The sequence below is a fragment of the Phoxinus phoxinus genome (genome assembly GCF_949152265.1).
Source record: "Phoxinus phoxinus genome assembly, chromosome: 15".
Taxonomy (NCBI): domain Eukaryota; kingdom Metazoa; phylum Chordata; class Actinopteri; order Cypriniformes; family Leuciscidae; genus Phoxinus; species Phoxinus phoxinus.
Genome location: NC_136890.1, coordinates 22,669,467 through 22,689,751, shown reverse-complemented (window position 1 = coordinate 22,689,751; position 20,285 = coordinate 22,669,467). Strand labels below are relative to the sequence as shown.

Here is a 20,285-nt window from a genome sequence, read left to right as displayed (position 1 = left end):
AACTCTTCCAGCCGCAAGTGCTCCACCTGCCGCTCCCTCTCAACAAAGCACCAGAAGGTGGAGGCTCTTATATTTAAGGTCCCACCCCATTTTATTTACCCCGCAACCCCGGTATCCCCCCGCGTACTGCTTCTGTTTTTAACCCTAAGCGCGATGTACAGCTCTGATCTCAGCCTATTGTAAGGGAAGCATACTGAAAATACCTCGAGTAAATATTGAGGATCTTCAAAATGCATCCGTTTTATTGACCACACCGGAGAGAATAGTGAAGATGGGCTGCTGCTCGGGGAGGTGCATGTTGATGTTCTTCTGTGCTCTTCAACTGGTGAGTGCGTTATTATAATTGTGGTAAAAACACGCGTCTACTCGTTGCAGGTTTGTATCCCGTTTATTTATGTGTGATAAAACCACTTGTGAAATTTGACGTTTTGACATTAACTTCGAGAATAGTTTCTGAACATTTCGTCTTAAAACCTGCAGTCTTTTAAATTGTCTATTGTTTGAAAGAACTCAAGTTTTGAGCCACAATTAACCGTAGTTTTTCATTTATAATTAGACTATTATACAGACATAGCCTGCTACATACACTTTTGTGTAGTAGATATGTTGGAAGTCTTTCTTTACCTCTGAACTACACTGTACATAAACACGTTTGGAGAGTTATGGGACTATTAAATAATAATTGTGAAACGAGTAACGACAGAAACGAAACTACATCGTTTGATGCGCATTTATACTGTTAATGTAATATCTCATACACAAAATGAGAACTGCAATAAGAGCAAATAACACATGACATTATAGAATACTGTTTTGTGTGTTGTATTTATTGTGCACATTTCTGTGTATTTATATGATTATTTTTAAACATATTTTGTTAATTTTTCTCTAATTTCTGTATCTACTGTATGCGTTACACTGTCCTGTAACTCAACCTGTATCATTGTTGTCTTGTTTTGCTGCTAATGCACCATCATTTTTCTCAAAGGATTCATAAAGTATCCATCATCCATCCACCTATCCATTTATCCCTTTCATAGAAGAACTCATTAAACCAGCATAGATTATGATCTACTTATTTAAACGGCAGATTTAATTTTTACATTAAAGTTAGACCATAAAATAAATGTGAGATGTGAATCAACTGTGCATTATGTGATACTGAGAGAATGTTGTGTGTGCATTTTAAGTGTTTTACTGCATATTTATCATTATCACTCCTCATTGCACTTGGTCTTTCAGTGGTGTGAGATCATTTTCTCCTCTCACATAAAGTGATATATTGGATTATTCTTGTCGTGTTATCCCACTTCAGTTGTTGCACACTTGTGGTCTGAACCCCAGCAGAGACAGTGACCTACATTCCTGCTGTTACTCATGCTTAACCTTTGTATGGCTTTGAGCTTTGGTTTAACCTTTGCTTTACCTTTGTCTTTCCTAACCTTTCCCTTTTTCCTATTACCTGTTTCAGTGTGTGTGTGTGTGTGTGTGTGTGTGTGTGTGTGTGTGTGTGTGTGTGTGTGTGTGTGTGTGTGTGTGTGTGTGTGTGTGTGTGTGTGTGTGAGAGAGAGAGAGAGAGAGAGAGAGAGAGAGAGAGAGAGAGAGAAATATAGAGATTGAACATGCTTTTATATATATATATATATATATTCTAATTTTTATTTTTTTTATCTGGTATGGCATCATATTTGGACTATAATCTCAGTGGGTTTCATTAATAGCCATTTAAATAAAAAAAAGTCACCTAATAATGATGAAGATTTAGTGAGACATCGCAGAACAGAGGCATGCAGTTTAGTCTTAACAGTTGTACACATTTGATCTCAGGTTGTCTCAAAAAAGAAAACATAGCTGTGGGTTTAATCGGTTAACGAATTAATTTCACTATTTCACACCTATTACTGCCAGCGAAGAGAGGTCTGCCATGTCATAGTCTTGGCTGAACATTCATCCGTCATGTATACAGTATCAACAGGTTCTGCAACTGTCGCTGTGCAATTTCCTTTAAATATTTCAAATGAGTTGATCACTGTTCACGTTGATGAACTAGATTTGATAGTGATACGTACAGTACGTATGGTCTGAGACTGTAAATGTATTTTAATGCAGGTGTCTATTACCAAGAGGGGATGGCGATCTGTATCTGTGGAACGTCTCACAGTTTTATGTTTTTATGTTTGGACCGTTAAAGTCGACACAGCTCGTGATGGGGACTGTGGTGAAGACATGCTACAAATGGATGATTTGAGGTGGAACCTCTGAGAACAGCTGGTACACAGCAGCAGTATGGCATACAGAGAGAGATTGAATGGGGGATGGGTGGTTAGTGGCCGAGAGAGAGAGAGAGAGAGAGAGAGAGAGAGAGAGAGGGTTTATGACTGCTGCAGTGAAGCTTTATGAAAGGAGCAGCATCCCCCACACCCAGCACCTCCCTTCTGAATCATACATCTCCCCTCACTGAGCCTCTGACCTCCAAGGAGAGCCTCTCGCTCAACCTTTCCCCTCCTTTTCTCTTTCTCCACCTCTCACTCTCTTTTTCTCTGTCACAAGCTTTGTACCCCCTTTGGCTCTGTTACCCTGGCAACCCTGAGTAAAAAGCCAGCATGTGGAAAAACAGAGGTGGGGGTTTTGATTGTGTGTCTCTGGGAAAGCGAGATGGGGTCTCCATCATTATTGTGTTTGGGGCAGCAGAATGGTGGTGTTTTTTTTATTTTTTTATTGTGTAGATGCAAAGTAGCTGGTGTTGTTATTGTTTTCACAGTGTGTAGAGATCTTGTTCATATCATACTCTGTCTTTCTCTATAGATCACTGCTGTGGAGAGACAGGTGTTTGATTTTCTTGGTTACCAGTGGGCGCCTATCCTTGTCAACTTCCTGCACATCATTGTGGTGATATTGGGCTTGTTTGGGACAGTCCAGTATAAGCCCCGTTATGTAGTTTTGGTGTGTATAGTATTTATCTCTATTTTTTTTTTTTTTACTTTTGAACCTAATACGTACGTTAAGTAGTGTTACAGTTAGTAAAACTTGTTGTATAAAAAACAACAATAATTGTAATAATATAAATATTATTTATATTATATATTTATAACATTACAGAAATATGTACATTCATTTCTTAAACTGAAATTATTTATTAATTGAATTATTTAATATGATTAATTTAATTGTAATAATATATTTTGTATGTATTTATGAAAAATAAATAAATGAATATACTGTGTATTCAATAAGATCCATTCAATGAATCAAAAGTGACAGTAAAGATGTTTATAATGTTTCAAATAAATACTGTTATTTTGATATTTTTATTCATCAAAGAATCCTAAAAGAATGTATCCCAGTTTCCAGACAATATTATAAATGTTTCATGATCACCAAATCAGCGTTTTAGAATGATTTCTGAAGGATCATGCTGAAGACTGGAGTAATGATGCTGAACATTCAGCTTTGCCATCATAAATTACATTGAAAAAAATATGAAATGAATTAATTTGAATTTTTACAGTTAATTGTAATAATATAACATAATATTACTGTTTTTACTGTACTTTTGATTAAATAAATGCAATTGTTTTTTTGTTTTGTATATTTTGCATAGTTTTTTTTTTGTTTGCATAGTTAGCTACCTTTTGTATATAGTTAACATTTTATATATATCTGCTGACCATTATGTGTCCTTCCCTTTTCTTTTAGTATATAGTCTGGACCGTGTTTTGGGTGACTTGGAATATCTTTATCTGTTGCCTTTATCTAGACCTCGGAGGGCTGTCAAAGGTAAAGAGCCGAATTTAAACGGGACTGCTCATACGGGTCAGTCTAGTGCTAGTATGAAATTATATAAAATCTACTAGGCTTACAAACCAAAGATAAATGGGATTAAACAAAGTTTTAAACTTACACTATTGTTCCTCAGTACTACAGCATTAAAGTCAGTAATGTTTACAAAGCCATGCAACTGAAACTCAAAGTGTTAAGGCATTTCTGTGCTTTACTTTTATAGGACAGTGATTATCTGTCACTGGGACTGTCATCTCATCGTTCATGGTGGAAGGACAATGGTCCGGACTGTGGGAACAGAAACCTCCCGACCACTAGATGGCAGCATTTGGACAGTCCTGCTCTGGTCTCCGAACTAAGCTGCTTGTTAGAGTATCAGTACATCGAGGTTATGCACAGTGCCCTGCAACTGTTCATTTCTGTAAGAACCTAAAACTGATAAAGTTGTTAAAGCTGAAGTGTGCAGAAATAATGATTGTTTTCAAACAGGTTTCCGGAACATTCACGCAATCTACCTTTGGTTCAGGCAATGCTGTTGTGTGTCAGACAAGTTTTTGATAACCAACAAAATAATATACAAATCTACTAAAAATTACATAAGTCTGTTTTAATTTGAACACTTCATACTTCAGCTTTAAGATTTTGTGATACATTCATACACCAATACAAAAATTCAGACACTCATAAAAAGTGACTTGTATGCGACTTAATCTGTTGCTTTGTTTGTTTGTTTGTTTGTTTGTATGTAGGCCCTGGGATTTGTATTTGCCTGCTATATCGTCAGCATCTTCAGTGAAGAGGAAGACACATGTTTGTAAAATACATTTCCTTGTCTTATACCTTAAAAGTGTATTAAGTCATTTTGGATAATGTTTTTCTTATTCGTCTTAAACAACTTATATTGTTAATGTTATGTCATGTGAATCTAATTTTGTATCTGCATTGTGTTGCTTTTCAGATTTGTATAAGTGACAGTGTCCAGATGTCAACAGATGAGAGAGAGAAGGAACATTGAGAGGGGAAAGAGATAGCAGAAAAGGACTTCAAGCATTGAAAGTAGTGAAAACAGAAACCAGTTCAGATGGATTTTAAAGTATTTATATATGTATAAACATAATAATACACCAACATTTTGAAAATAAGATTGATGCACCCAAACGCTGGCTTTACAAACATGACATTTTAAAGGTGTTTAACTAGAAGCAAGACACAGTCATCTGTATAGCTATCCATTACTAAGCCAAAGCATACAGCCATTAACCTCACACGCTTTTATGCTTACATATTTATTTTATTTTCAGAAGGTGATGTTTCTGTAAAACATTTTCATGACTGACTTCTTGCTATACTACCTCTGCCAATTCTTTGTCTTTTTTAATTTATTTTGTCTGTTATCTGTTAAATCTGTGACTAATGTTACACTTCAAATTTTTTACATTTTTGTTTAAATCAGAGGACTTTAAACAATGCCGAGATTTCTTTAAGTTCAATGGATTAATGTTGAAGATTAAATGAAGAAGTATGAAATGCTTTACATGCACTTGTTTTACACAGCAAAATGCTGTTTAATTTTTAATGATCAATGTCTCCTTTACTAACCATGGTGACACAGGCCACATTTGTGTGAGTATGGGAGAGAGAGCAATTATAATATTTGCATGTAGTGGTCTGTATCTTAATGGCCCAAAGAAGAACGTTGTAGCACATACAGAACATGAAACCTCATTTTGTAAATGTAAATAATAAAACATTTACTGAACACTGTATTTTGAATGCTGACTGTAGTGTGTCGTATCGTATTTTGATTTCTTAAATTATACATGTAGTACATATCTTAATAATATTTGATTAAAAACACCACATTTTGAATAAAACAACAACAACACTTTTATTAATGTCTCTGTGTCAATGTTGTGATATGTAATCGAGGAAATTTCACAATTCGACTCAAATTAGACTGACACCTTGTGGTTAAAATGAGAAAAACGCAAGTTGTGTTTGAATCTGTGTAAGTGGCAACGGCTTGCTGTAGCCTACATGCCCCCAACAGAACTATTAAACAATTAAATAAAGCATTACTAATGATCTTGATAAGCAAGCACACCTGGCATTATTGTGTTTGACATCCCATGTGATACAATATTTTATTATCGGCCACCAGCATCCAAATCCAACATGCTCTCTGTCTCTGTAACACTTTCAAAGTGGAAACACATATGCTAATTAAACTTTAAGAAATGTAACTAAAATATAAATACATTATATATATTTATATAGAGTATAGCCTAAATCTTGTAGTATTTCGTGTTATCTGTGAAATGGGTGTTATGTTGAAACAGAGCTGTTCCCTGTGGGGTTCCAGAGACTACAAACGGATTAAACCGAAACCCATCCCACCAATCACTGACTAAGATCAATAGCTATCTAAATATCAATTAGCTACCCTGAATGCCCTTTATCAGCATGAGGTTTCACTGCGATACAAGAGTACTCAGGGCTTGTTAATGACATTCTTTAACTGTGAAGATGTAAATGTTAAAAGCAAGTGGCGGCATGTTATAAAACAAAGTTATGAACTATAAAAAAGGAATAGGCCTATGGTCTTCACAGTCAAATGGTCTTATGTGGCTTGGAGAAAAAGACATCAAGCCTGTCAACAACATCTGATATAAAATACTCAAGCTATCTATATAATTAATTAAAAAAGTAATATTCATTAAAACCCAATTGTGTTATCTTTACAGGGTGGTTTATGACAGTCACTTGTTTTGTCCACATTAAACAAAACCCATAGCCAGGCTACAAAACCCATGCAACGATCCTTAATAAATGAATATGACAGGTGTGACTGCAGAATGAATGTGATGTCATATTTCTAAGATCAAGTGGAGGAAGCAGCTAGTTTTTCTATTTAAAATATTTATAACAAACATAATTACACTATTATTCATACCATCACTGTGTGAATTTTCATCATTTTCATTTGGTTTATAGGGCTGCCATTGCCTCCCATTCAGGAATGATGATGATGAGAATGAGAATGATGATGATACAAATAAAGTAAACCAACCATTACAATAGGGTCAGTCCCTTTCTTGTCTTGCCCATGCTTGACCCTAAAGATAGGCTACATTATGTGAATGGCAAAAAAAAAAAAAAAATCCACTTCATAAATACTCTATTTAGTTCTTGAGGTAATTATTAGATTGAAAAAATATTTTTTTTTACCACGATAAATAAGATATGTATGCAATAATAACTTTCCCCCCCAATTTTCTCAGGTTGATGGCCACCCGGTCCATGTGGCGTCAGTCCCTCCTCGTAGATCCCGGATGGAGCGGCCATTGGGCGGAAGTGAACAGAGGTGCACAATAACTGCGGGCTGGGAGGAGGAAAAATATATTTATACACTTTGAAATTAATTTACACACGGAGTGTGACAGCATTGGATTAAACCTCAAACCCGCGGAGCCTCTAATACTCTCGGAAACATCCTCAGGCTGGACTTTTAGTGCGCTCGAGCGGACCGGATCGCCAGAATCAAGTCGTGGAACTTGCTGAAAAAAAGCGCAGTTCAGCCTGCACGGAGCCGAGAGGAACCCACGGGCTTCGGGTTACGCCGTGCACCTTCGCTGCTGTTTCAGTTTTTCTTTGCAAGACTCTTGCTGAATCTAAAGAGGCCCTCTTGATGAATTATGTCTACCACCAGTATTGACCCACAGGTAGGTTGGAGTGGCACGGCATCGCTAAGGCCTTTAGGAGGAGCAGGGAATGCGCGTGCAGCCTCCGCCGCTTCTGCGGAGACATGACGGGCATCAGCCTCTCCTTGCTTCACACCAGCGCGATGGCTAACGAGTTAGCATTTCCCCCGCACTCGTTTAATTGAATATTACATCGCGTTTCCTCTGTCCAAACAGACGTTTCCTTAATTCCTTAATTCATTTACACAATCTCTCTCATCAGCTTCCGAGAGTTATAACCAGTTTTCTCTGGACTTGGGCTGATCTGCATGGTCGACGGAATCTTTAGCTGTCCGAGTGGATGTAACGTTATAATTACTTGATTGACTTAATAAATGTCAATGTTAGCCCCCCGTTTTTTTAATAACGAGTGTCGAGCGACCCCTGATTGTGCTTTGATTTATTGATGATGCTCTGATGGAGTCGATGTGGATTAGGAGCATGAAGTATCTACATGTTAAGCACGAAGAGCTTGTGTTTAAAACAACGAATCAAATGTGTTAATAATATTTTATCTTGTTGTTTCTACCCATCTCTGATCACTTACTGAATGGGAAGACATCCAAAGGGCAAGACGCTAAAGGTAAGTTTGATTTATAAATTAAACGGCCAGGATATTGTTTCATATTAAATCATACATTGAATCTAATTTCACAATAATAGATGCTCTTAGCTATGATCTGTCAAGTAAAATTTGGGCATTCTTTCTCTGTGACTTGTATCAACTCAAGCCTGGTTGCTGTGTTTCTCGCATATCATCCAAATGTTGTCTGAGAGCTCAATCAATCACCTGATGGAGCATATACCTCCTCCTGGAGTCCAGAACTGCTCCTGTTGGATTAACACTACACCGACACATCTATTGGGACTGAGAGCTTGGCTTTTGAGCACATTAAATAGATTATGCTTCATAACTCTGTGGCATTAACTACTGTAGTTGTGTGGTTTGTGTCTTGTGCTTGGGGCGATTTTTAGACTGTCCTCTTCATCCCTGACTGTATGTCTGTAGTATTGTGGTACTCTGACAGAACATGTGGTGAATGAGTCAATGAGATCAGTGTGTGGTGACAGACATATTACTGTAGTTGTTTATCATTTGTTAAAGATCTAAAATGTGAATGGCATTGCAGCATTGGTTAATTGATATTTTTCACAGGAAAGAGAGGGCTGTTGGATTTAGCACATGATTTTGGGTTTATTATCAGATGTGGTAAATTGAAAAGTAACCCTGATGTTAAATGTTAATCTTTTTTTTTCCAGTGCAAAATGGCTCTCTCCATCAGAAAGAAACGGTCCACGACAATGACTTTGAACCATACCTCACTGGCCAGTCTAATCCGGTGAGAAATGTCTGTTTGTGTAAGACTTTGGGTATGAAAATGAGAAAAACTTTTTATTTTAACATGCTCTAAAAACAAGTCTCATTATTTTACACAATTTTGATAGTCCATTAATGTATGTTATTGTAAGGATGTTTAGATGGTAAAAAATACGTGATTTTTGACGCATTATGCAAGTAAAATCAGCACTCAGTACTTTCACCAAAGAATCATTCTATAATACTTTTTTTTTTTTTGCTGTTGTGCTAACCACTAAATTTGTCTGTAATTTTTTTGAAATACCAGTACATTACCATAACCACAGTACATTGCTAAAAGGAACTGATTGTATAATATTTTTATAACATCATTGTTTTTAAGTTGTACAGGAGTTTAAAAGAATTTCCATAGAAATATAGTGTTTCTTACAGTTTCACATCTGCAGTTTCATGTCTAATCTGTTTTTATCCTATTTGAAATTAGTATATTTAGTTAGCATTTTGTCATTATTAATTCTAATATCTGTATTTCTGGTATTCCCCCAGAATAACAGTTACCAATCCATGACCGACCCATACCTGTCTAGCTACTATGCCCCCTCGATTGGGTTCCCGTACCCCCTCAGCGAGGCCCCCTGGTCCACCGGTGGAGACCCGCCGATCCCGTACCTCACTCCGTACGCCCCCCTCAGCAATGGAGACCATCACTTCATGCATGACACTGTGTTTGGACAGCCTGGGGGTCTGGGCAGTAGCATCTATCCACACCGTTTTAACTTTTTCCCTGAAAATCCCGCGTTTTCCGCCTGGGGTACGAGCGGCTCCCAGGGCCAGCAGACTCAGAGTTCTGCATACGGGGGCAGTTACAGTTACCCACCTAGTTCTTTAGGTGGCACACTGGTGCCCGATGGGCAAACGGGCTTCCCCAGCGACACCTTGAATAAGGCGCCAGGTATGAATAGCTTAGAGCAGGGCATGGTGGGGCTGAAGATTGGCGGCGACGTGACTGGAGGTGGTTCTGGAGTGAAGACGGTGGGCTCTGTTATCGGAGGAGGGCCAGTGGCGGCGGTGGCCACGGGTAATGGTGGGACTCCTATCGGGCTGCCGCCCAACAAACCCACATCCTGGGCAGCCATCGCTAGCAAACCAGCCAAGCCTCAGCAGCTGAAGATAAAGAGCAAGCCGGGGATGCCCATGGCTGGAGGCACCCTGCCCCCGCCGCCTATCAAACACAACATGGACATTGGCACTTGGGATAATAAGGGGCCTGTGACTAAAGTGGCCTCGCCACTACCGCCCCACCACCAGCAGCCTCCCCTCCACTCCCAGGGTCACCTACCGCCTCACCCTCACGGGCTGCCGCCCCCACCTCAGCCCCCCATGCCTTCCCATGCCCAATCACTTGCCCAGCAGATGGCGATGCAGGGTCCGCCCCCTCCGCAGCCTTACCAGAACCATAACCCTGCTCCTCCCCCTCAAACCCGGTGGGTTGCCCCGCGTAACCGCAACCCCGGTTATGGCGGGGGTGGCAGCGTGGACAGCAGCGGCTCCTCGAGCGGCGGAGGGGTCGGCAACGGTGGCGGAGGCGGCCTTCCGGGCTCTGGTGGTGGCGAGTCCCACCCGGTCCTGGAAAAGCTGCGTGCGGCGCACAGCTACAACCCCAAGGACTTCGATTGGAACCTGAAAAACGGCCGGGTGTTCATCATTAAGAGCTACTCTGAGGACGACATCCACCGCTCCATCAAGTACTCCATCTGGTGCAGCACGGAACATGGTAACAAGCGGCTAGATTCTGCCTTTCGGGCCATCAATGGCAAGGGTCCCGTCTACCTGCTTTTCAGCGTCAATGGCAGCGGACACTTCTGCGGCGTGGCGGAGATGCGCTCGCCTGTAGACTACGGCACCAGCGCCGGCGTTTGGGCGCAGGACAAATGGAAGGGCAAATTCGACGTGGACTGGCTGTTTGTTAAAGATGTGCCCAACAGCCAGCTCAGGCACATCCGCCTGGAGAACAATGACAACAAGCCCGTGACCAACTCCCGTGACACGCAGGAGGTGCCTCTGGAGAAGGCCAAGCAGGTGCTGAAGATCATCGCCACCTACAAACACACCACCTCTATCTTCGATGACTTCTCACACTACGAGAAACGGCAGGAGGAGGAAGAGGTGGTAAGAAAGGTATGCATGCTTTAATCTCGAAAATTCAGCTGGGGTTTTTTTTTTGAGTATTTTTGGTCCCACTTTATATTAAGTGGCTTTAAGTACTATATACTCAAATTGAAATTAATAATTTGATACAATGGACTTATTGTGTACATGTTTTTACATTGTACTTATATTTTTTAAATACCTGCATGTAATTACAGCTGTAATTAATGTATGTAATTACATTTGTAATTACAATGTTGACCCTTCCCTTATACCTTAACCCACCCTTAAACTTGACCATACCACCACACCTGTCCCTAACCTTACCCGGATCACACGGATGTTTTACAATAAAACATGAACACAATAAGTACATTGTACTTATTTTTCGATGTAAGTACATAGTACTTAAAGCCACTTAATATAAAGTGGGACCGTATTTTTAACAGCTGCATTGTTTAGCACATAAATGGGAACTAATATTGATGCAGATTAGGGCTGTGCGATATGACAATATATATTGGATGGACGATATAAAAAGCCTATCGTTTCATAGTATGCTCTATCGCTTATATCGTGGTGTCGCAAAAAAAATAGTTTACGGCAAAACTTTTTCATCATTTGGATGACTGCAATCTTACACGCCACCATGAGGATGCAGGCAGAAACATGAATAACAGCATAACGAGTGAAGGGTGACAGAATGGGTGTTTCCGAGCAGTTGAAGAACCACCCAGGACAAACCGAGGTGCTCGTTCCTAAACGAGGGGCATGGACTAACTTTTGGTGCTTTTCCAGTACCAGCTCGACTCGCCTCGGCTCGCTTTTCGTTCCGTTTTCCATTGCACATAGTACCTCCACAATAGTACCTGGTCGTCATAGCGACGCGACACACACCCGCTACCCTACGGGTGTGCGATATCACGATTTTTGATCGTGGACGATTAAAATGTCTCCACGATCTGCTTTTGAAGAAATATCGTAGGATCGTGCATTCTATCCGTTTGCAGTTCTGGCGCCGCCGTCTCAACATACTGTACAACACGACGTATATTCACATGAAATGCAGAGGAACGGGACACTGTAGTTCATAAAAATGAATTATTTGCATGTGCTTTAAAGCCTTGCCGGTTAAACATGTAATTCGCGGCTGATGCGCTGTTCTAACGAGCGCTTTTCTGAGTGCAATACACCCGACGTGCACATGCACTAAAAGCCTGTCTAACAGCGCCTGGATACTGGACTAAGTTATCTTTCGAGTCTTATTGATCGAATACTGTCAAATACACACAAGGTTTACATAAACAAAGTTGGTTATGTCTAAAGTGAAAGAACAATAGAAAAAATTAAGAAAAAATCTGCTTGTCAAATGCTTGTATATTAGGGTGCTTTCACACCTGCCTTGTTTAGTTCGGTTGAATCGCACTAGAGTTCGTTTTCCGAATTGGTGCGGTTCGTTTGGGCAGGTGAGAATGCAGCAATCGCACTCGGGTGCGCACCAAAAGCGGACCAAACAAGCGTACCGAGACCTCCTTGAAGAGGTACGCTTTCAAACGAACTCTGGAGCGGTTAGTTTGTGGTGAGCACGTGATCCGAACTCGAACAGACCCAACTGTCAGATAACTGCACATTTTTGGACTAAACCAGCTGCCATAGTCAGCCGCGCTGTGCATTATGGGATGAGGAATAATGTTTGTTGACATTTTGCACTAGCATGGCAGCTCGCGGACAAACTTGGAGTTCTGAGGACGGAGGTGCGGAGCCGCGTGCAGTGCATTAAAACATTCTGTTCAAGCCGCATCCTCGATTCATTATGAAATGTAATTGTTTGCCTAAAGTGGTGTAGACAAACTATGTAATATACTATGACCAGTGATACTATCAGCCCACGCAGTCGTCTCTCCATAGTCAAACGCTGTCTGCCGGATTTTTCTCCTCTTTGTTTACTTCCGGGAGGTCTGAAATTTTCCCGCACGTTAATTCTGACCAATCGAAGTGCAGTTACCTCTGGCCAACGAGTGATGTGGATGTTGTCACGTGACTGCATTTTGGTTCGTTTCATCAACTCATCATCTGATTCGGACCAGAGCAATCAGTGTGGTGTGAAAAGGAACCAAAACGCATGAAAATTATACAAAGTATAATTTTTCGCCCTTAGTCCGGACCAAATGAACCGAAACACAGGTGTGAAAGCACCCTAAGACTCGTTGCGTGCAGATCTTAAAGTGACAGTAGCCCTAATAGTAAACATGCAGCCGCTTGTCCTTAAAGGGATAGTTACCCAAAAATATTATTTTACTCATTATTTACTCACTCACTCTTATGTTGTTCCATACCTGTATTAATTTATTTCTTGTGCTGAACACAAAAGAAGATATTTTGAGGATTGTGGCTAATTGGGCGGTTGCTGGTCCCCATTGACTTTTATGACTTTTAAAAAGGAAGTTTCTTCTTATGGAAGAAACCTTATGGAAGATTCCACTCTTATGGAAGTCACTGGGGTACATCAACTGTTTGGTTACCCACATTCTTCCAAATCACTTTTATTTTCAACAGAAGAGGGAGACTTATTCAGGTTTGAAACTGCTTGAGAGAGTAAATAATAGCAATTAAATTTTTTGGGAGAACTATCCCTGTTAATAAACAACAAAATACAAAGAGCAAATCACTCACTCTTGACTGAGAACTTTAATAGTAGCTTTAATAAGAATCAATGTACAATTTATACAGTGAAGTCTGTTGTGTTTTATTTTCATATTTGTTCATTTAATTACTTTCTTCAATGCTGTTAAATACACCTGTAGCTGAAAAAATAAAGCACTGTTTATTTAATTTGTATATTAAGTTGTGTATGTGTATATTTGTTCTTAATTTTTAATAACAAAGAAAAGGACAAAGATTTTTTATCTTCGCCACTTTGGCCTAAATGTCTGCAATTTTTATTTCATTTTATATTTTGTTACCTAAGGCTTTGTTTTTAAAATAGGGACATTAGTTTGGCTGTAATGCTCAGTCACTTGCAAAATAGTAAAACCAACATGAAAAGGAATCGTGATAAAATCATGAATCGTGATATATGTTTGCCACATATTATCGCCCACCCCTACGCTACCCGCACACACAGGACAATGGAGGAATTCGAGTGTATGCTGTTTTACATAATATTAGTAATGGGTATATCACGCAATCTCTGGCCAAAATATTTAAAAATGTCGGGGTTATTCAGGATACTCCGTCTGGCGCGTGCAATGATGACGCAGTGAATAGTGACGATTCTCTCTGACCAATCAGCAGTCTGCCGTGTTTCACGTCACATTTTAGTATCGCCTCAGCCTGCTCAGAACCTCGCGGAAGGTGATACGAAAAAACTATCTGGAAGCAGGTACCGGTACACCTTTTACACAGTGTGGAAAACCAAACAAAGGCGAGGCGAGCCGAGGCGAGCTGGTACTGTGTAGTGGAAAAGTGCCATTTGGTTAACTTTCTATGTTTGGTTGACTATTTTATTTGGATATTGAACAGGCTGTGATGTCACTGCGATGTGAACTTAGGACCCTGTCGCAATGAACCAAAGCTCAGCAAAAAAATTATTTTGTTTTATTAATCTGTATTTATTTAAGCGAAATATATGGGCCTATATATTAGTTTTATTCAGTTTCCTCCGTTCACAGAAGCGCTTTAAGTGCGTGATTTGGCGTGTGGATCCATGTTCTAATCTACACACTATCCTGCAATTTTAGTTGGTTTCAAAAAAACAAAAAGTTGCCTACCTCCTGCTATTCATTTAGACCTGAAATGTAGGCCTAACTGTTTGACAGTTGGTGACATGTACAGTATATCCTCTGGAAAATTAACGCCAGTAGATTACCATTGCGACTCACCTATGATGATTGACAGCTGAGCGCGGGCATTTCACTCACGTTGGATATGCGTCAATATCACATTTGCAGAGTCTGTAGCCAAGCGTGCCGTACAAGCCTTGAAAAGTGAGGCCAAAACGTCTCCATCGCCTGGCTGGTCCTAGAATAGGTCATAAACCCCGCCTCCCCTTGTTATTCAACGGGACGTGAGACCAACTAAACAATTAAATGACACTTCAAATATCTTTTTTTCAAAGGTGGTTTCTGTCATTTGCTGTAGTTTTTATCACGCTGATATAAGTTCAAGTGTCTGTTTTTAAAATAAGTTTGTTTTTAGTTAGTTACGTGATGCTATAAAAACGGTGGTGTAACGTCATGATTGATAGCTGTGATTGACAGGTTCTCTGAGCGAAGTAGTCACTGAAGCACCAACAAACTTTTTTTCGGGATCTTCGGAGGACTGACGAGATAGTATTTACTTTATTTTAACAAGCCTCTTGTCGTACTGCAATCAACAGACATCAAAATTGGAGCAGAACGGAGCAGACATAGGTCACTTGAAAAGTGCAGGGAGAGTGCATTCTGCGAGAGTGAGGGCGGGCCGTTGATTTTGCGGCTTTACTTCCTGCTCACTACTGCGCAGGTCTGGTCCCGAGATCGCTACGGCGCAGACTCAAGTCCCAAGATGTCAGCGCCAAATCGGGACAGTGGTGGCTTCAGTTCTCACCAATGGAAGAGAGCGAAGGGGCGTCCATCTTTTTTTACAGTCTATGTCTGTAGCCTACTATTTGAATTAATTTCAATGTCTGTTCAGAACGATTTATGGTTAACTGATTTTGTTTCCGTTTCTGGTTATGTTCAAAATTTCGTTCGTTTGTTTTCGTGCATTGAACAGGTTCGGAGCCCTGAGCGCTACTATATTTTAAACTTGAAAGTACAATGTTTACATTTGGCATAGCAATATTTTATGTTGGGCCTGTAATCAGTTGTTTTTGAAAAGTGTTTTATATTTCATTCATATTTTATATTTCTACATTCTTAATCAAACATTTGGCCAGACCTTCTAAATAAAGGGAGAAAAATAATCATGAATGAGTACATTTGAGTTTATACTTAACTCAATGTATATATCAACTATTCTTTTAGTTGATATACTAAGAAAGTATTTTCCATGTGGTATGTATATATGAATTTACAGAAAAGATACTATATTATGATGTATATTGTTATCGGGATATGAGATGACTTCTATCGTGATATGAGATTTTGGTCATATCGTCCTGCCCTAATGCAGATTGTGTTTTTTTATTATTATTTGATGTTATCGTCTTTTATGGTTTAGAGATGTATATACTGAAGAAAAATATTTCTATGTAGACCCTGTTGAGGTGAATGACCATAAGCGGCGATTAACCAAAGAACTTTGAACGGCATGTGATGGGTTCGGGCTACTTCATGTCTCAGAAACTTCCAATGTTAAGGTTACTGTTTTTAGGTGCCGTAGATCAGTGCACATCTGCATTAAATGGTTGATGCTCATTGCTTTGGTTATTTCATTTTTCTGTCTTTGGTGGTGTTTAACACTGTGCTTTTACTGCTGCTTTAGTTGAGTATCAAGCTGCAAATAAATTGAATTTTATCAGTAAGCCATTTGGTGACTGTAAGAAATGGGCTTAATCTGGCTCCACTCGGTTTGCTCATTTTAAATGTGATTTTTATTATTTAAAATTGTATTCTCTGTAAATTATTTCTGTTTTTGACAGGTTATGGATGGATAAGACAAACAACAATTAAATTTGGCTGTTTTTTGTTGAGAATTTAGTTGGGGTGTAACAATATATCGTGTCACAATATATAGCAATACAAAAATGCAAGAATAGGTATCGTGGATAGTCACAATATGTATTGTGTATAGTACACCTAAAATTACTGTGTGTGAAAAAATTCAAGTTTTAGTGTCAGTACTACATTAAACTACTACATATAATGTATAATAACGCAATGGGGGAATGTTTGTGTGTCCTGACTCATTATAATGCCAAATGTCTTGAAGTAAAAAGTAAAGTACCAGTAAAAAGTGGCATACACTATTCTATTTTAAATAGATCTAGTCAGTGACAGTGCAAGCATATTCATCTAAAATAATTCTATATTTTCAGCTTAAGAATCATGAATATTTTTATTCTGGTGTCACTATTGTCCTGTGCATTGGGCTACCAGCACCAAGTCCAAGACTATTCATTTCCAGTCCCAATGTAATATAAAATTTTGCTTTATAATCATCAGTACATTTTTTGTTAACCTTTTACCATTTGTCTTGGAGTATTGCAAATATATCGTAGCTTGAGTTCAGTATCGGGATATGTATCGGATCGTGACATGAGGGTAACGTTACACCCCTAGAATTTAGTCAAGACAAAGTGCTGATGTTTTTTATTAGTTTCAAAGGATTATTGATTTGAAACTCTTTCTTTCATCTCCATTGACAGAACCTAGAGCCTGCTCCTCTCCAGAGCCGATCCCGACTGGATCAAGTAAGCTTTCCTTTTCATTTTATTTTAGAAAAGTCAAATTTTTATAAAAGTTTATATTTATGCTAAAATATAAAATAGGTCATTGGCTAATGGCTATAAATTGCACCTTTTATTGAAGGTTGAAGAATTACCATTTTGCTGCTACTGTAACACTCCTTTCACTTAATTATCATTTTACAAGGTCTTAAAAATGGGGACAGAAAAACCGGAATCACGATATGGCTTAATGTGATTATTAAACTTCAAAAGGCTATGATTTAATTATGAGCACTCCATGTTTCAAAGTAAAAACACAGCATTGATACACGTTCTACTGGCTTGCACATTTTTACCTATGCGATGGCAATGTTTACCTTATGGTGTTTATATCATACCTGCAAACTTGCTGCATTTCTAAAAGCCTAGCTGCGTTGAATACAGGGTTTACCAGAGAAATTGCATTTACACTCAGCCAGTGGATCGAAAATAAGTTCATGTACAATCAAAAGAAATTAGGATTACATATATATATATATATATATAATATAAATATAAAAATATATATAATATTTTGAATAATTATAAATAAAATCTCTTATCAATTTGACTCATCCCTTTTCTTTAAAAGATAGTTTATAGGCTGTAATGGGAGTATTATTGTTTTATATAAAATTGTTTAAATTTCATATTATGGTTTGAAGCCTGAAATTTAATAAAAAAACCCTGCAGATACCCATACATCTATTAATTTAGTTGCCTAAATTGTAACTGATACCCTGTTCTTGCCATGACATAAAATAAATAAACAAATAAATGAATTGCCCAATTGAGTGTAAATGTTTTTAAATAACCAAATGACGAAGAACTGGAAAATTAATGGAAATTATTGGTCAACTTTTTGGAACCCTTTTTTTGGTGTGTGAGAGTACAGTTTGAGAAATTTTTGATTGCAGTGGTAGTGTTTTGAAATAAAAATAGTTGTTTTAGTGTACATCAGTGACATCCCTCCATTTCTCTTTCTCTCTCTCTCTCTCCCACAGGAACGCCAGAACCGAAATAAACAATAGAAGGCTGCCACCTACAGCTGATGAGCAGTTGTTTTAGGACTGACCATTTAAAAATGAAATTTAAAGAGGACACAAGATGAAATTTAAAAAAATAAACAATCATTATGTTTTTCTATTTAATTCTGGTGACTTCAGCCAGCGTCAGACTCGAGCCTCTGCGCCTCCTGCTTTACCTGTGGGGGCTGAAGTCGATTAGCACCTCTCAACGTCGCGTCATCATTTCGATTTCTTTTGTTATTTCTCTCTTTTTTTATCATTTGGTATTGTTTTCATGCACCTCCCTCCCCCCTTTGACCAACCGATATCTGTACACACTTGTCTTTTATTTCATCCTATATGTTTGTTTCTCTAGCCCCACTGCTCCTCATCATGAGTGGGTAGTGAACTCTGTGACACTTGTATGTATGTACGTATGTATGTGTGTGTGTATCAGGGATGGTGGTAGAGTGTATGTCAGTCATGTGATATGGCAGAAGTGGGGCGGGGGGGGGTGTTCAGACTCCGTTCTGGTCAGGGGGGAGGGGCATCTCCAGCATCAGTAACTGTAACGGGCCAGTTTTACATTCTGTAGATCCAGAGTGGTTTAAACCCATTTGTGGAGAATCGTGCAACTGCGTAGAAGGGACAATGAAATGTGTCTTGACATGAGATGATGTTATAAAAAAAAATCTATTTTTGAATTATGTAACACTTGACTTTTTTTTTCTTTCTTTTTTCTTCAGTGACGAGCCACTTATGTCACGTTTTCTTTTTTTCTTCTGTTTTTCCTGCTTGGAGCCTTAACATTTTAAAGCTACGGAAACCGTTTAATAATGGCTGTTCTATACCTCAAATGAAACAGCATTATCAGGGAGACGACATCCCATGCATCCTTAACCAAGGGAAGTCAACATTGTCACTGGCTGGACTAAAAAAAGAAAGTAAATCTAATGTTTTCATTATGGTTCAGAGCCCGGTGCTCAGACTCTGTTCCCATTCATGCTTAATGTTTAAAGAGCAGAAATGTAACTACTTATTGTTCCAACCCCGCCCAGCAGAGGTCGCTGTTTCTTTAAGCCAATCTGAAAGATGTAGCAATTCACTGCTTTATTATTTGAAGTCACTTTAGATGCATCACCTCTTTTTTCTTTTCTTTTTTTTGTTCCTTGTCCTTTCTTAACAGATTTCATTTTATCGCTTTTTCCTCCCCCATGTCCTCAGTATATTGCTAAGCTTTAACGTAGGATCATATAATTATAACAATAACGAAGAACGCCTCAAAACGTGTAACCTGAAAATTAATGTTACTGATTTACTGTCAAAAGTAAGAAAAAACAAAAAAAGAGTATATGGTTTCTGTGCGTGATTTTTTTAGGACCTGCTTGCTGTTTTGTGTGTTTGTGTGTGGGAGAGCGGACTTGAACCGTGTGAGGGTTTCAGATTTCTATAGTCATATAACAAAAGATTCATGAAAAATATATGAAATACTAAAAATATTAAAAAAAGAGTTACAAGACAAACATTTAAGTCACCCCTGAAATGAATATGCATTGTATTGGAAGGTCACTATCTATCACGTTCTTAGATTTGATCATGCTCATTATTAAAATAATATTATATGGTGTAATTGGTGTTCTTTTTACTGGCTTTTGTTGGAAAGACTGTCTTTTGTTGCTCTGCTGATTGTTTTTGCATAAAGATGCACAAAACAAAGAGTTCTGTATCAATTTTAACCTGCTCACACCCACCTGAAAGGATTTAAAGTAAAAAAAAAAAAAAAGCACCTTTGACGAACACCGGATTAACATGCTTAACTTAAAAATTATGGATATGTATTTGTTATGTGTTTATTTTTTTAATCTCAAAATAACCCAGGATAT

At 38.6% G+C, this 20,285-nt stretch overlaps 2 protein-coding genes across 4 annotated transcripts; both read left to right on the top strand.

The window, feature by feature from the left end:
* Window positions 1-83: 83 nt before the first annotated feature.
* nkain5 (sodium/potassium transporting ATPase interacting 5) lies at window positions 84-5,670 on the top strand. Of its 2 annotated transcripts, none has more exons than XM_079636844.1 (6): window positions 84-325; window positions 2,806-2,943; window positions 3,697-3,777; window positions 4,004-4,201; window positions 4,530-4,590; window positions 4,739-5,670. In XM_079636844.1, exons 1-6 carry the CDS (start codon window positions 272-274, stop codon window positions 4,750-4,752), a joined length of 546 nt encoding a protein of 181 aa, XP_079492970.1. In that variant the 5' UTR covers window positions 84-271; the 3' UTR covers window positions 4,753-5,670. The 2 variants fall into 2 exon arrangements, with proteins under 2 accessions (XP_079492970.1, XP_079492971.1); XM_079636845.1 differs by having other exon boundaries at window positions 150-325; window positions 4,530-4,594; window positions 4,739-4,851.
* A 1,373-nt stretch (window positions 5,671-7,043) lies between these two features.
* ythdf1 (YTH N6-methyladenosine RNA binding protein F1) lies at window positions 7,044-20,032 on the top strand. 2 transcript variants are annotated; one of them, XM_079637569.1, is made up of 6 exons: window positions 7,044-7,502; window positions 8,079-8,103; window positions 8,781-8,860; window positions 9,385-11,016; window positions 17,336-17,380; window positions 18,400-20,032. In XM_079637569.1, exons 1-6 carry the CDS (start codon window positions 7,476-7,478, stop codon window positions 18,424-18,426), a joined length of 1,836 nt encoding a protein of 611 aa, XP_079493695.1. In that variant the 5' UTR covers window positions 7,044-7,475; the 3' UTR covers window positions 18,427-20,032. The 2 variants fall into 2 exon arrangements, with proteins under 2 accessions (XP_079493695.1, XP_079493696.1); XM_079637570.1 differs by having other exon boundaries at window positions 7,111-7,502; window positions 9,385-11,007.
* The last annotated feature ends 253 nt before the right edge of the window (window positions 20,033-20,285 follow it).

Excerpts from the sequence above, each read along its gene's own strand:
- nkain5 (XM_079636844.1), top strand. The coding sequence starts at position 272 with ATGGGCTGCTGCTCGGGGAGGTGCATGTTGATGTTCTTCTGTGCTCTT. Across the intron at positions 326-2,805 it reads TCTTCTGTGCTCTTCAACTG|ATCACTGCTGTGGAGAGACA; the intron begins GTGAGTGCGTTA and ends CTTTCTCTATAG. Across the intron at positions 4,202-4,529 it reads CCCTGCAACTGTTCATTTCT|GCCCTGGGATTTGTATTTGC; the intron begins GTAAGAACCTAA and ends GTTTGTATGTAG.
- ythdf1 (XM_079637569.1), top strand. The coding sequence starts at position 7,476 with ATGTCTACCACCAGTATTGACCCACAG. Across the intron at positions 7,503-8,078 it reads CCACCAGTATTGACCCACAG|ACATCCAAAGGGCAAGACGC; the intron begins GTAGGTTGGAGT and ends CTGAATGGGAAG. Across the intron at positions 8,861-9,384 it reads TCACTGGCCAGTCTAATCCG|AATAACAGTTACCAATCCAT; the intron begins GTGAGAAATGTC and ends GTATTCCCCCAG.